At 41.3% G+C, this 16,077-nt stretch overlaps 1 protein-coding gene across 1 annotated transcript in view; it reads right to left on the reverse strand.

Moving 5' to 3' along the window:
• Positions 1-16,077, reverse strand: part of CACHD1 (cache domain containing 1) — a 201,644-nt gene that overhangs the window by 36,503 nt on the left and 149,064 nt on the right. Inside the window, exons 8-11 of the mRNA XM_036110148.2 lie at positions 10,363-10,512; positions 5,651-5,884; positions 1,616-1,765; positions 707-830 (exon numbers count right to left, since the gene is read on the reverse strand). Of these exons, the coding sequence (XP_035966041.1) occupies positions 707-830; positions 1,616-1,765; positions 5,651-5,884; positions 10,363-10,512 (658 nt within the window). The remainder of the gene's footprint in view (positions 1-706; positions 831-1,615; positions 1,766-5,650; positions 5,885-10,362; positions 10,513-16,077) is intronic.

Consider the following 16,077-nt stretch of genomic DNA (forward strand, 5'->3'; position numbering starts at 1 on the left):
TTTTGAAAGAGATAATGTGAAATTTTCAATTTCGTAAAAGCATGATGTCAGCTCAGCACTAAAATATTCCTCGCTCTCTACCCCTGCCCCCCTCCAAATTCTAATTCTTTCCAGAGACAAACTTGTCTTGAATCACTGTCATTAATTTACAACCAATGAGCACAAAGACCCATTCTCTATAGGTTACCATCTGCCAAAATAATGTATCATGGTTAGAAAAAATCCAATCTGTTTTTTATTTCAAAAGAAAACGTTGTATATGATTGTGCTGTCAACTTGGAATGGACACTATTTTGCCAAACTATTTTTCTGGCATGCGGGAAAGCTGGTCCTCAACTTAACCTTTTATTTTGCCAACATTTTTCAATTTAGTACAACTGGAGTTTTTCTTAAATGGGGTAACATATATCCGATTTTACAATTAATGGAAACGTGAACATAGAATCTGATTTACAAAACATTTTCCCTAAATAATAGTTTTAAGAGAACTTACCTGTTGTTACACAAAGTAAATAAAATTTTATTTTAGTTACTATTCTTATGAAAAATTTACTGAGTATACTTTTAATAACATTAATTTATATATTTGTTTTATACCCTATAATAAACACTCATATTTGACCTCAAGAGGTCCTATTTTTTCAGAAAAAAAACAAAAAACAAAAAACAAAAAACCCAAATACTACAACTTTCACCTTTTCCTTACCTTAGGATATTTTGCCGAACCAACTCAAATTTGGGGATATTTTCATAATGAATGATGTCAGTATGAAGTGGGGGTTCTGATAGTAAATATGGCCTGGTAAGAGATGGGTGCATAAGTGTATACCCTGAAATAAGAAAACAAAAATACATGCTATGGGAAACACGCTGTAGGAAGTACGGATTCTAATATAAGTGCCTATCATACATTTGAAATGTGGGATACTCTGGGATGACTGCCCAATACGCAACATCTCAGTACGCAGGTCACCAGTCCAAGAAAAACTGAATTTGTTTTATGCGTTCTTGCATAAAACTCTTGAAGTACAGAAAGATGCCTTAAATTACAGAACAACTGTCTAATCAAGAATATCTTGGAGGTACTGGTCATTGGGGTTTTTTTCTATAAAAATGTTCTAATCTATTACATAAACTTTAATGCCAGTGAATTTAAAGATAATGATATAGAAAAATAAAATCCAAAGGATCACTTTCTATATGTCATTCAATCCTCAAGTCTAATTTCTTGATGTTTAAGTAACTATTACCTACTCCTTAGCACAACACAGAAACAAATGAGGTTTTGTTTTTGTTTGTTTTTTTTAAGAGAGAGAGAATCATAAGCATGCTCCATGCCAGCATGGAGCTCAATCTCATGACCCTGAGATCATGACTTGAGCCAAAATCAAGAATCGGATGCTTAACCGACTGAGCCACCCAGGTGCCCCTAGAAACAAATGCATCATTTTTAGATTCATTTATGGTTTCCATTACAAATGAGCAGTTCTAGTCTCACTATTTTTCTATAAATAATGTAATTTTCTTACTTTGTTAGTATCAGAATATCTACAGATTATTTTCTTCAGATTACAAAAAAGTCATTCTTTGCCATGATTAATTTTTAGCAGATTACCTTTGTCATCTATGAGAAAAGTATAGGAAGCCAAAGAATCTTGGTAATACGTCACGTCTTCAAGGATGTAAGCCAAGTTCACGTCCACACCTACAATTCCCAGGAGTAGGTTTCCAAAATAACAGGGTTTACTTACAGTCATTATCAAACCTATGGGTTAAAAACAAAACAATCCAAAGGATAGCAGAGAAGGCACTGAACAAAGACTGGAGCTATCCTCTAGTGAATCACGAAGGCTACGATCTGCCATCTAAATTCTGCTTGGAAGAGGTGACCTGTGTGATCTAGGAGCCAACCACTGCCTCTGCAGACAGCATAAGTGAACAAGACTGTGGGGCATGGAAAGTCTTCTGTGGGGTTCAGATACCACAGTTAATTTTGGAGGCAATTTATACATTTTCCACTATTTCTTCACCTAAACGGCAGGACAGTCCAGATCAGAGCAAAACAGCAGCATTTACTACATGATTCTGTTTTCTCAACTGGGGAAGAGTCAACGGAATGTGAAAGACCACTGGACAAGGACTCTGAGAATTTGGGTTGTAGCCTAGCTGTGCCCCTTTATGCATTGTACATAAGACATGGATATAACTTCTCTGAGCCTCGGTTTCCACATCTGTTTAAAGAACACAGTGGTAACTGCTTTACTGATTTTTAGGGGTAAACCAAAAGAGATTATTTCATTAATATAACCTATCAAAAGACAAAAAGATGAAGCGAAAAAACCTGGAAAGGTACAGAATCTAATAAGATCTGACCAATTACAACTCCAAGCAGCTCAAGGAGACACTAAGTTTCCAAAGGAATCTATTTCTAGTCACGGGGGTTCTGAGGTCCTTGACTTTTACCTAAAGGGCTAGCCAGTAGATGCTTTAGGCTTTTGGACCAGTTGCATATACTTAAAAAAAAAAAGCTTTAAAAATATAAATGGCATTCTCAGCTCACAGGCCATACAAAAACAATGGGATAATCAGGACAGGGAAAAGCAAAGGCAAAGAAAATGTACAAGAGGAGAGAGCGTGAGTAGTGGGCTGAGTGTGTGGCCCTGAGCATCAGGACAGCAGGGCTCTCCTCCTGGCTCTCCTACTGAGTTAAGTGGCACCACCTCTCTGAACTGGGTCTCTTCATGTGTCAGAGACAGAACGATCTCTAGCACCCGGAGCAGTGCCACAATCCTATGGTTCTAAATAAAACTCGAAACAAGAAGATGGATGGTTTCTCTCCATCTTACACTTGTATTTTCCTGCGCTTAATGGCAGGTTCACACCTTAGCAGCATATCAGAAAGCCATTCTTCTATCAGCATCCTGAAAAGGGATTTGGATATTTGAAGACTCCTGCAAAAAACAGACTTCCACACAGAGAAACCCACGGAGGTCCACTCAAAGTATTATTGAACTTGCTGTGGTCGCAAAGGCCAATGAAATGTATCACTTGGTAGGAGGAAGTAACACTGAAAAACTTTGTGAGAAGTTATGCCCAGTTATAAGGTAAGTTCTGGGGATGTAACATACAGCCTGGTGACTATAGTTAACAATACTGTATCGTGTATTTGAAAGCCGCTAAGAGAACAGTTCCTAAAAGTTCTCATCACAAGAAAAAAAATGTTTACGCGAGGTGACGAATGTTAACTAATCTTACTGTGGTGATCATGTCACAATATATACATATATCAAATCATTATGTTGTACACCTAAAAGGAATGCATTGTTTTATGTCAATTATAAATCAGTAAAACAGGAAACAAGAAGAGTTGTGTGCTGTCTATTATAATTTCAAAGGCATTCTTTAGGCAGTCAACAGAAGGTTTTAAAAATGTATTTTAAGGAGGTTTTTGCCCAGGTATCCCTGGACAAATGGGTTATAAATGATGGGAGCAGCGCTTGAGGGCTAGGACAGAGACAGAGGTCATAACCTGCATGCCATGCTCCCCTGGGCTTGTGTCTAAGATTAAAGCCGTTTTCATAGAGCAGTGAAGTACAACAGAAATACTCTGAGACCATATGCTCACTTCAGATTTCTTTGGCTATGTTGCGAACAAGCCTGAAAAAAGAAACACAATCTTACTTTTCAATTATCAACTCGGAGAGAAGACTCTTCATTCCATTGTGGCAAATAAAGTATGCTAAGCTCTTGTTACCCTTAATGAAATCCCTAAATGCCCTCTCTACTTTAACCTAAAGTACACAGATTTACTTGTTAAAAGAAGTACGTCCAGTCACCAATATTTTAATCTGTGGGGGTTTTGAATGACAGCCGTGTAAAAACATGGGATTCCCTAGGCTCAGCATCCCCATGTTGTGGAGTTAGAAGAGATGCCACCCACTCGTTCTGGGGACTGAAAATACAAACATGAAAGGCATGCTCTAGTAGAGGAATGGGACAGACCAGTAAAGGAGTCGCTGAAGTACACCACAGAGGATTCAGAGAATAGGCCCTGAGGACTACACTTTGGAAAGCATCAGCCAACAAGGAACTGAAGATTTGCCCACAATTTGACTGAAAGCCTTTGGGTAACTCTTGGGGTGGTAGAGGTGAATTTTATAAAAGGTCCTACTCTACCTGATATCACTAATGGTAACAGGATTTGACGCATAAAACCCCGAGCTTGTACAGGACTCGGTTTCCACATCTGCCTTTGTTCCTTTGACACAGTATTAACATGATTCATTGATCTGTCTTTCTCTTATCAGACTTACATGCTTGTTGAGGGTGGGATGTGTGCCTTACCCATCATTGCCTGACACAAGGCTTGGCTGGCACTCAATACTGTGAGCTAGATGCATAAAAGGTCACTTGCATTTACAGCTCAACATTTCCCTATGAAAGGAAATAACCTTATCTAAAAGTGGGAGTTTCTATACTATCCACATCTGTGGGCTCTGCCAGAATTAGGAAGGATAAAAAAAAATTGACGTGTAGCAGAGGTTACCATATTTCTTCCTTATGGAAAAAACCTGTTTACCTAATTTCTAGAAAACATACTCTCTGGCCTTTTTATACATGAGTTTTGTCGGGATATCTGTATTTGTGAGAGTTCGTAGTTACTGGAACATAAAAATAGGATCTTATGTGGTGATGGTATCTGTCTGGCTAGTAATCAGCTTCCTCGTCCCTCCTCTCTGTCAGAGAAGAAAGGGAAGCATGTTGGGGAAAGGATAAACAAGAATATGAGGAGGGAATGAAAAAGGTTGTACTTTTACTGATCATATATGTTGGCCAGCCTTTACTCTAGGTGCTTCACATATATTAGTGCATGTCGTCTTCACAACTGCCTTGACAGAAATATTCTTCCCATTTCATAGACCAGGAAAATTAATCATGTGAAGGTTAAACACTTTACCCAACATCATATTATGAGTAACTTGTGACATCAGGATGATGATGATGATGAGAGTCATAATAAAAAGGTAGTAAATCAACAAGAGCAGTAATGATTGTTGAGACGTATGCCAGGCACCAAAAGTCTAATCCTAATAACCTAAAAGATATATTATATGAAAGACATTTTTACATTTTAAACAGGTGACCAAATGGGAATGAATGAATGCGATTAAATAAATGATCAAGGACCACAATTTAAGAGGTAGAGCGGGGCTTGAAAACCTCTTATTGCCAAACCTGTATTGTCTGACCACCCCACGCTGCTTTACCTTTCAGGCTGAATCCTAATCATTTCTGAGATCTACCACCTGCCCTGCAAAGTCACTCTTTTGTTTCAATTCAACAACTTGTGGATATGAGGGAATCCTCAGTAAGCCCCTCCAATAAATAGACCCATTATGTTGACTGAGGCTAGGGCAATGTGATAAAAATCGGGCTGGGGATTTCTGCTCTAAGATACAGTGCTACTGGACTGATGGCAGAGGGCTGCACCACCCTCTGACCAGAGACAGGGATGACCGCTTCCCTTGCCTGTCCAGACCCTCTAATGCTCACGGATAAGTGTTGGACAACATTTAAAAGTTACTGTCTTGGTGGACTTGTGTCCATTTCTTTTCCCCTTTCTTTAGTAGGAAGTTTTCCCCAGACTCACCATCTCCCATCTCATCAGAGAAGGGAAGGCTAAAGACCGCTTCATCAATCATCCGGTTGGGAAGGTTGGTATAGAACCTGCCGACCGTGGTCTCCAGGTTACTCAGCTGGTTCAGCACCATCATGCTCCCCTTAATCACAGGCAAGGCTGTCCGGTCCAGCACGCCATACTTCCCTGAGTTCTGTTCAGCCAGATCTCTCAGAAAAGCCAGCTCTTTTAAACCAGTCACCCCATCTGAAATGGAAAGCCAAAGGTAGACAGTGTAAACCAAAATGGTGTATATCCCTACAATAACCTTGCCATTTAGGTTTAATAAGGGCACAGATAAAATCCTGCAATGCCAAAGGGGTCTTGCAGAGTCAACATGGACCCAGACACAGTTACCAATTTTTGCTGAGGAACATAGCATGAGGCAGTCTTTCCTCAAACAGTCAAGAGGGCAAAGGGATTCTTCAAAAGGCAATGATGAAAACCACATGAGTAAAAATAAAGGAGCCCCATTTGGCAACGATATGTTCTCCCCTAAAAGTTTAATTTTTCTGCATTTAAAATTTGAAAGCAAAAGTAATGATTAACAAGTCTGCATTTAAATTAGATGAAGCTGTAAGAGTTTTAAAGGATAGAGGTTTATCATTGCATTTCTTACCTCTTTGCCTATTAAACACTTGCCAAAGTCTCATGGAACTAAATGGAAGAATTATGTATTGCATTTCGTGATGCCCCCAAACCCTGTGTCTTTAAGCTCATTTTAATTACAAATGCTTTCATGCTTGATACTGTTAGGACAGTACTGGATTTGATTTATTTAATGTGTATTTTCTACGTTTAAGGGGTTTTAAAAACTTTGTAAAAGATTTAGGCATACTGGGATGTATTGTTCTACAACATCTGTAATCTATAGCATAAAAATAAATTTAATAAACCTTTTTAAAAATTTTGGTTTGCTATTGTTGGAACACAGTCAAAAGGATTAGTAACTGATCCCATATGGGTGCCATTGTAAACAAATTCAAATGATTTCAGTCACTACTGAGATTCTACCAATGAGTTTTAAATAGGCTTTGCCTCATGTTCTTTAACTATTTAGCCTTTAAAAAAACATAACAAAACTGAAGAGTTCATGGTTCACCTACCTTATGTGACTTTATCATTTCTAAGGAGTGTGTATACTTCTAGCCTGAAGTCCATTTCTAAAGTCATGCAAGGATCTAACGCATATAATTTCCTTCTTAACATATTGTATTTAGGGGCGCCTGGGTGGCTCAGTTGGTTAAGCGACTGCCTTCGGCTCAGGTCATGATCCTGGAGTCCCTGGATCGAGTCCCGCATCGGGCTCCCTGCTCAGCAAGGAGCCTGCTTCTCCCTCTGACCCTCCCCCCTCTCATGTGCTCTCTCTCTCTCATTCTCTCTGTCTCAAATAAATAAATAAAAAATCTTTAAAAAAAAAAAAAAAAACATATTGTATTTAGATAACTTGGATTTTGCTGGGGCAATGATGCTAAGAAGTCAGAACCAGGTTCCGGTTCCCTTTCTTTGATATGAGTGGAGATAGGGGAGATGAGTGGTACATTCCAGAGTAAAAAAAAAAAAAAAACAAAAAAGAAAAAATCACAAAAGCCATGATTGATCCCTGGCCTTATACCCTTGAGAAGCTCCCAGAAGTGAATGATAAAAGGAGACAACTCAAGACAATAAACACATTTCCTTTCTTTGTCATGTACTGTTTGACTCTCTCAAATGTAAAAGAAAAGTAACAAATGGGAACATCTGCTAGGCAAAGAATAGCATGGGATAGGTTATCAAAGATTGTCTATTTTATGTACTACATCATGATATGAGTGGTAAAGGTGGCAGTGGGCTGGCAAGACGGGTAAGTATGGTAGATGGTTCTATCACCAATATGGTCATCCTGGAGACTACATTTCCGGGAACCCCTTTCCTCAATGTTTCTAGGTTAAAGGTGGCCAAAACTGAAGTGCTAGAGATTTGAGAGGTGAAACAGACACAGGGGGACCAGCATGTTCCAGTTTGTCTTACCCTTCCCCAATCTGCATTCAGTTCCCTTTCTCAGCTGCTGGCTGGCTTGCTCAACAAGGGTAACCCTGGGCTCATTCCAGATGTTTCAGTGACAGTCTACAGGGGTACAGCAGCTATGAAGAGCCAACAACCTCCTGTAGACTTCTACGCAGACCTCCTAAGTGGTCTTCAATGTTCCCAGCTTTCAGACATCCCCACAAGCTCCAACCCATACCAGAGCTGGTTACTAAATACTGGCTTGTCAACTCCTCTTTCTAGATCTTTACTTTCTCAATTTTCTCAATTGTGTACACTCTAATTCTGGGAATAAATTCATTATATCCAAATTCTCATAGCGGCCCTGCTTCCCTACCTGAAGCCTGATTGACAGAGTAAGAGAATGTGTCAACCTTAGTGAACAATGCTCACAGACAGCATTTGGAGAGGGAAACCCGGCAGTGAGGATGTTGTGTCTAGCTAGATTAAAGGGAGAAGAAAGAAGAGATAAGGGTGGTCAGAGGGAAGTAACCAGAGGTTTTAAAAGACTGTCATTATCAGGGGCATAGCAGGTGCACAAGATTCTCTAGTGTGAAGATTTAGGACCAGTGAAGAGATGGGTGATAGTGAGGAAGCTTCTTTACTCAGTATCTGCCTGGGCAGACCTTCAAATCTAATGGAAAATAAGTGATCACTATCTTTTATGTTTTCTTATACCTGGACCACTGCACTGAATTCATCTGCCTTATCTATCTTTCTCAAGGAGTCACAAGCTTCTTGAGGACAGGAACTTTGTATAATACAGCTCCAAAACCTCAGTGCACTATGTTACACACTGTAGATTCAACAAACTTTATTTTCTTCCCTTCCTCTGTCTTCCTGCCTGAGTCAAAGAAGCTAAACCATAGGGAAAAGTAAATGGCATCCAGAGATAAGACTGAAAGGTATGTGCCCCAGGCAAAAAATAGGCCATCCTTGCCTACCTCAGCTGTGCTCAGCCCTGTGCTCAATGCTCAGAACACAAAGAGAAGACACAGTTATGTATGAGAACCTCATGCTCATGTAAAGTGGAGGGAGAAGAAGAACAGTATGTGAGCACATCATTCATGGATGTAAAGTGGAGAGAGAAGGAGAACAGTATGTGAGCACATCATTCATGGATGTAAAGTGGAGAGAGAAGGAGAACAGTATGTGAGCACATCATTCATGGACGACACGCTTAACAGAAGTAAGCACAACATGCTGGGGGACAAGGAATACTGAAATACTGAACAGAATACTGAAATACTGAACACTGGCCCTGAACTGGAATGAGAGAGAAGCACCTCTGCCTTTGTGGCGACAGGAAATCACACAAACTTTAATTCAGTCCTTCAGTCGGCTTTCAGGACCTGTTCTTGATCAGGTACTGTGTTAGGAACCTTTAACACATTCTATCTTGTTTATTTATTATCACAGCAACTCTAGGTACGTTTTATGATTTTCATTTTACAGATATAACTGAAGCCTAAAGAGATTAAGTAACTTGCCATAAGCACATAGCTAATAGATGGAGACTGGAACTCAGAACCTCTAGAACTCCAATCTGAGTTCTTCCATGGAGAGCCCACAAAATATCTAGAAAAGAATCATGCTGACCCAAACACAGATTCTTGAACTCCACCTAAGCAGATCTGAATAAAAATCCAATTGTACTGCCTGGGAGTCTGCATTTAAAAAAATAATCTCCAAGTAATCCTTAGCACATTAAAATGAGAACCACTGTCCCTAGAGCCACATGGTTCTGCATGGAAATCGAAGTGGATGCAACAAATAAAAGACCATAGGTGGGAAGAGCTCCTGCACCAAGACGTGGCCTCTTAAAGACAAGAGAAGACAGTCACCCTGAACACTGAGGGTAAGGGGCCTGAAGACGCTCTGGGGGAAGAACAATATGCATTAACAGGTGAAAGACAGGACATAGCAGAAAAGCTAGAAAACTGGGCCATAGTCAGACTGGAGGACATGCTGAAGAGCAGAAGGAAAAAAACCAAGTACTTCCTCAGATTTGCCAATTTACTAAACCCTTTCACATACTGATTTAATAGCAACAAAATCAACCTTCAGGAGTACCTACAAAGTGACGCACACTATACACCAGGGTTACTCTTCGCAATAGCCCTGTCATGTAGGTAATTCTCATCTCCATTATACAGTTAAGGAAGCTGAGGTGGAGAAAGCAGCAGAAGAGGCTTTAGGTGGTGATTCTGCAGAGAAATGTGATATTCACTGGCTCGGGTATACAGAAGAATCTAGGTCAGTATTTTGGCTTCCTGAAGCTTAAATCAATGAGCTCGGTTAATAACCTCCATGCAGTTTCAAAATCCAAGAATATGAAGGAGAACTGAAAAAAAAAAAAAAAAAAAACCAAAAAAACAGAGCGGTACAGAATCCTCTGCAAGACCACATCACTGGAGAAGGTTTAGAAATGAGCAGTTGGCTGGAGAGAGAGAGATGAAGAGAGAGTGACATCCTAACACATGCCCTGAATACGAACGTTAGGGAGAGAAAGGCTTGGGCAGGAAGCTGCTTGGTGGCCTCTCTTCTTACACCCTTCTTCAAAGCGCACGCTGTTAGGGTTCTTTTTTTATTTTTTCTGAAAGCAGCATGCACTTAGAGAGAACTTTCATCTGAAAGAAAAATCTCGAAACACTACCTACCATTCATGAGGGCATAGGTGAGAATCATTACGGAGTTGTTTAGAAAGCTATTTTCTTCATTGATGACACGGAGAGTTGCCTTTTTATCTTCTTCTGAGGAGTCCTTTGATGTAATGCCAGCTGACAGGTAAATTATGACCATGTCTGTATCTAAACAAAAACATACAAATTGAATGTTACGTTGGATTCCGGCTAAAGGCAGCAGTTCCGTTTCCTTTTCATTTCCTTTGGACCTTCCCGCCTTGAGGACCTGCCTGGCCCAGCGTTCGGACTCCTTCCCATTTGATGCTGGGGCTTTCATCTCCCTGCCTCTGCGTCCCTTCCATCCTGCCCTTTGTGGGCAACGAGGCCTCATTTACCCAGTGTCAGCTGAAGAGATGTTCCTAATAAATTTACCAGATAAAAGAAGGTGATTTCCTTTAGGCACTCATGGTGTGGTAATTCAGCCATCCCAGACAGAGCGCTCTCTTGCCTTCTGAAACAGAGGATTCGGGACCTGACTGATCCTTTCCTCACTGACTGAGAGGCTTCACCAGGAGCCAACATTTTTGGGGGTGACCAGGCTTTAAAATGATGGTTCTACCACGGGCTCTTCAAACATGAAAGGTTATTGGTCCCTACACTAAGTAGCTCCAGAAACATTTTTGTTTTTAAAATTCATCAGTGTAGGAATGCCTGGGTGGCTCAGTGGGTAAAGCATCTGCCTTCGGCTCAGGTCATGATCCCAAGGTCCTGGGATCAAGTCCCGCACTGGGCCCCTTGCTCAGCGGGGAGTTTACTTCTCCCTCTGCTTGCCGCTCCCCCTGCCTGTGCTCGCTCTCTCGGACAAATAAATAAAATCTTTAAAAAAAATAAATAAATAAAATTCATCAGTGCAGAAGAACAGTAAAAACACAGACATGGGAGCCAGGGTGCCTGTGTTGAAATCCCAGCTCTGCTACTTTCAAGCTGTGTCTGGGTAATTTTAGGCAGATTTCTTACCCGCTATATTTTGTTGTCTACAAAATGGGGATAATGACAGTACTTACCTTCATAGGGTTGCTGTGAGGACTAACTGGTTAATTTAAGTGAAGAGAGACTCCAAGGATAATGGCAAATAGTAAAAGAGAAAGAAGCCTCAACACACCCACCCACCCCAATATTGGTCTGAAGCAGCACCTATGACTCAAGATTAAACTACTCCCCAACCAGGGCTCATAAGCAGAGAGGGTGAGAAGGTCATTTCAGCTCAGTGTGAAGAACTTCCTTCAAGTGGATTTACTAACAAATACAAGTAGTGAATTTCCTACCGCCGGAGACATGGACGCAGAGGCTGAATGACTACTGTAATGGAGGGAGGGAAGTAATCGAGCTGCACTTCCACATTGTCTGAGATTCTTTGGTTAACTATGTATTTTTATTAAGATATCCTACAAAGAAGTTTACCTTTCTATTGAGAAATAAATATTCATATGTTATATGCTTCTTTCTTCAGGTCCTTACTGCTGTCATTTAGTTGAGGTTGCTTTATAGTTTCTGTGGTAGGCAACCCCCCTGTTGGTCCCCCAGTGATCCTACCTCCTGATATCCACATTCTTGTGTAGCTGTCTCCCTCTGAGTGTGGGCTGGATTTCGTGACTTCCTTCTCGAGAACAGAATACAGGAGAAGGAATGGGGTGTTCTGAAATAGGCTCGGTGACACGAAGCCAGGGGCTTTCACTGTGCATGCTCTCTCACTCTGAAGGAAGCCAGAAGGTATGCTGTGAGCCACCCTCGTTGGAGGTCAGGCACCCTCAGAATTGAGTTCCCCCAGCAACCACGTGAGTGAACTTGGAAGCTGGTCCTTCCCAAATTGAAGTCTGAGAGAATATCAACTCTGGCTAACAGTCTGACTGCAACCTTATGAGACACCTTTAGCCAGGGGTATGCAACTATGCTGTACCCAGATTCTGGACCTACAAATACTGAGAGAGTAAATGTTTAAAGTCACTGAGTGTTGGGAAATTTGTTACCCAGCAATAGGTAATGAACACAGTTAGTTACCCTTTTAAAAAATATCCTAACAGTGATAAGGATACAATGATTGAGTTCTCTTCAGTTTGTAAATTTCCATTTTAGACTTTGAAGCATCCTTTGTTATACAAAATTGAATGGTTAGTTTATGTTGTATCAATGTTGTAGACAACTGAACTGAGATTAATAAAACTGAATCAAATAAATACAACCTAAGTTGCTATCTCTTATTCACTACCATAATTTAATATACAAATAAGTTTTAAATCCATTCGATGCTTGAATAATTCTCTAATACGAGCTGTAAATTTAACTGCACTATTTATTCATCAGAAATTAAGAAGTGAATGCTGATGCAAAAACATCCATAAGCTTAGAAATATCCATCTTAAACTGGATGTCAATATTTTTCCAATGATGTAAATACTGTCTTGTAAATTATTCCGTTAGGACCCCAAACATCTCATTTAAGGTTCAGACTGGAAAAAAAAAAAAAAAAAAGCAACAACACTTGACTCCCTAGTGGGGGGAATACAGATATACCATGAGGCTGATATGAAGTATGAGACAAACCGTCACCCCATGGCAAAGGTACCGTGTGTGATAAATGCCTGGACAGCCGTAAGACTGACCTGAAAGAGAACCTTTGAGTTTTCTTACTTAGCTTCGTGACTCTAGATTACATATGCTGTCCCAGAGAGCTGGTGGTGAGGCCCCAGCCCATTTCTGGAAAGCCAAAGGGCCGGCAGTCAGCAGCCTCCTGCTGTAGCCACGTACCTTTTCTTCCCGTCCCAACAAGAAGGCACGCACCCTGTCAGCATCCTCATGGCCTCTGCCCAGCCTGACTCTATCCTTGCCCTGTCCTTTTTAGATAGCAGATCTGCCAAATTTGGTGTGATTTATTATTATTTTTTTTCCTTATTAGGATGTTCCCTCTCTAGTCAGTCTTAGAACTACACCTTGTGATCAGTAATATTATGGATAAGTAATAATTATAGGGACTTGGGGCAGAGCGAAGACATAGCATGTAACAGGAAGAGAATGCAATAGCTTCCACTTGCCAAGTCCCTGTCTAAGCTGCTAGCATGTCTTGGGGTCAATATCGAAGGGGAAAAAACAACTGAAATTTGGGGCTCTGCCCCTGCCATCAGATCCTCACTCCTACCTAACCATCTTATTCCTTCTGCTCTAAAATGACCTACCAACTAATCACCCCCAGAACAGGCAACCCAAATATGTCGATGGTATCAGTTACAGATCTACCATGGGACTGAAAAAGAGCCAGCCCTGGCTAAAATTTTTAGATATTCTCATTAGTGCAAAGCAAATTTGTACAAAGGCACCATGATTTATGACATGTAGCTTCTGTTCATATGGCTGCTAACCTGGGGCAGATACTTCACTTTCACGCACAGGCTAATCCTTACAACAATCCTATAGGGTAGGTCTTACTCATTAGAATAACTCCACCACACGGCTTTAAAACAGCACCAGGGGGGCGCCTGGGTGGCTCAGTCTGTTGGGTGTCTGTCTGCCTTCAGCTCAGGTCATGGTCCTGGGGTCCTGGGATTGAGTTCCACGTCGGGCTCCCTGCCCAGTGGGGAGTCTGCTTCTCCCTCTGCCCCTGCACCCCGCTCGTGCTCTTTCTCTCTCTCTCAAAAATAAAATCTTAAAAAAAATAAAAAAATAAAACAGCACCAGGTACACGGCAGATGCTAAATAATTATCTAGGTAGTGAACAGAAGTAAGGATGTAGGGTGCAAGCTCCTAAGACGAGTACATAGACCCCTCACTATACTGCGGCCAAGGCTAGTGTGGTCCTCAGCCATCCTGGCTTGAGGTCAACCCAGATGTTTGAGGTATCTTTTCTAGTTTAGCCAGAGCTAGAAGTCTTATAGGAAACTGAATACCATAACAACCACAGCTAATATTTATTTATATTTATGATGGAATCCTGGATCTTATTATCACCCCCAGTTTGCAGAAGAGGAAATCAGGCCTGGAGAGATCAAATAATTTACACAAGTTCGCAAGTTTAGAAAAATTTCAGAGTAGGAATTTGAACCCACGTTGGTTAAAGTCCAAAACCCACATACTTAACCACTATGCTAAATTGCCTGAGAGCACCTCAAACCTCTCCTTAATAAGCTGGACAATGCTAATTTCTGATGTGTTTCCTTATGCGATCTGTGTTTTTCTCTGCACTGCCAGTAGAAGCAGAGATATAATTTAGGAACATCTTACTTGGCTTAAAAAGGACTCCTTTGAGCATTTAAAAAACAGTGCCCTCAAAAGTTGTCCAAGTCTGTGATGGTCACTCTTCTTGCCACGTTTCTGTTTGCCAGCATTAAGAAAAACCAAAAAAACCCTGAGGAGAAATGCCTCCCATCAAGGCAGCCTTCTGTTAATGTGTAGTGCAGGAAAGTCTGCAAGAAGAGGTTTAATGAGGTCTCCGTTTTAAAGCTGGAACAAATGTCAGCATTTGAAAACCAAGGGGGTGCACATAAAAATCCAGATTTCTGGCTTCCCTTTTTTTTTTTTTTTTAAAGATTTTATTTATTTATTTGACACAGAGAGAGACAGTGAGAGAGGGAACACAAGCAGGGGGAGTGGGAGAGGGAGAAGCAGGCCTCACGCCGAGCAGGGAGCCCGATGCGGGGCTCGATCCCAGGACCCTGGGATCATGACCCGAGCCGAAGGCAGACGCTTAACAACTAAGCCACCCAGGCGCCCCTCTGGCTTCTCTTAAAATAGAAGATCTGGCAACCCTGGGCAGGCCCTCCTACATGGCAAGCACAGGCTGCACAGGACAGCGGGCTTCTCCATGGAGTATGCACCCTCTAGTTGACCACGCTCCCCCAAACGATCCTCACTGACTTACTTTGGGTTCCCTTGACTCACAATCACTGGCAGGTCACAGCCAGTCCAAAATTTTTCTTCATTATTTGAATAGTATAATAATCAAAATTGGACTTAAACTCTAAGGGTAGTTTGATGACTGAGGAATCAAGTAGAAAAATCACTCCTGGTGAGGAATGCTGACAGGTAAATGGCCCTGACCAACTGGCCAATCTATCTTGATACTCAGGAGGTAAACCTTGTCCACTGGCCTTCTTGAATCGTGGACAACTTGACACTCAGCCATCCTGTAATATTGGTCTGTGGGTAGCTGATACTTGCCAAGGTTAGTTGGCAAAATTCGAAGATGACCCCAATGACCCACACCCTTGTAGAAGATTTTCCTCTTGAGGGGGCCTGTAACTTGCTTCTAACCAACAGAATATGGCAAAGGTGATGGATATCACTCCTGTGATTGTGCTACATGGACAGCAAACATGATTTTGGGATTTTGCAGATATAACTGAGATTTCTAATAAGTTAATCACAAGGGAGAGAAATCTGATTAATTCAAAAGGGGATGGGTCTGGGGCGCCTGGGTGGCTCAGTCGTTAAGTGTCTGCCTTCGGCTCAGGTCATGATCCCAGGGTCCTGAGATCGAGCCCCAAATCAGGCTCCCTGCTCGGCGGGAAGCCTGCTTCTCCCTCTCCCACTCCCCCTGCTTGTGTTCCCTCTCTCACTGTGTCTCTGTCAAAAAATAAATAAATAAAATATTAAAAAAAAAGGGGGGGGGATGGGTCTGATGAGAACAAATGAGCCCTTCAAAAGAGGGTCCAAGCCTTCCTTGAAGTCAGGGGCTCAAAGAGATGCTCTCCTGCTGGTTTT

Source organism: Halichoerus grypus, chromosome 5 (genome assembly GCF_964656455.1).
Source record: "Halichoerus grypus chromosome 5, mHalGry1.hap1.1, whole genome shotgun sequence".
Taxonomy (NCBI): Eukaryota; Metazoa; Chordata; class Mammalia; order Carnivora; family Phocidae; genus Halichoerus; species Halichoerus grypus.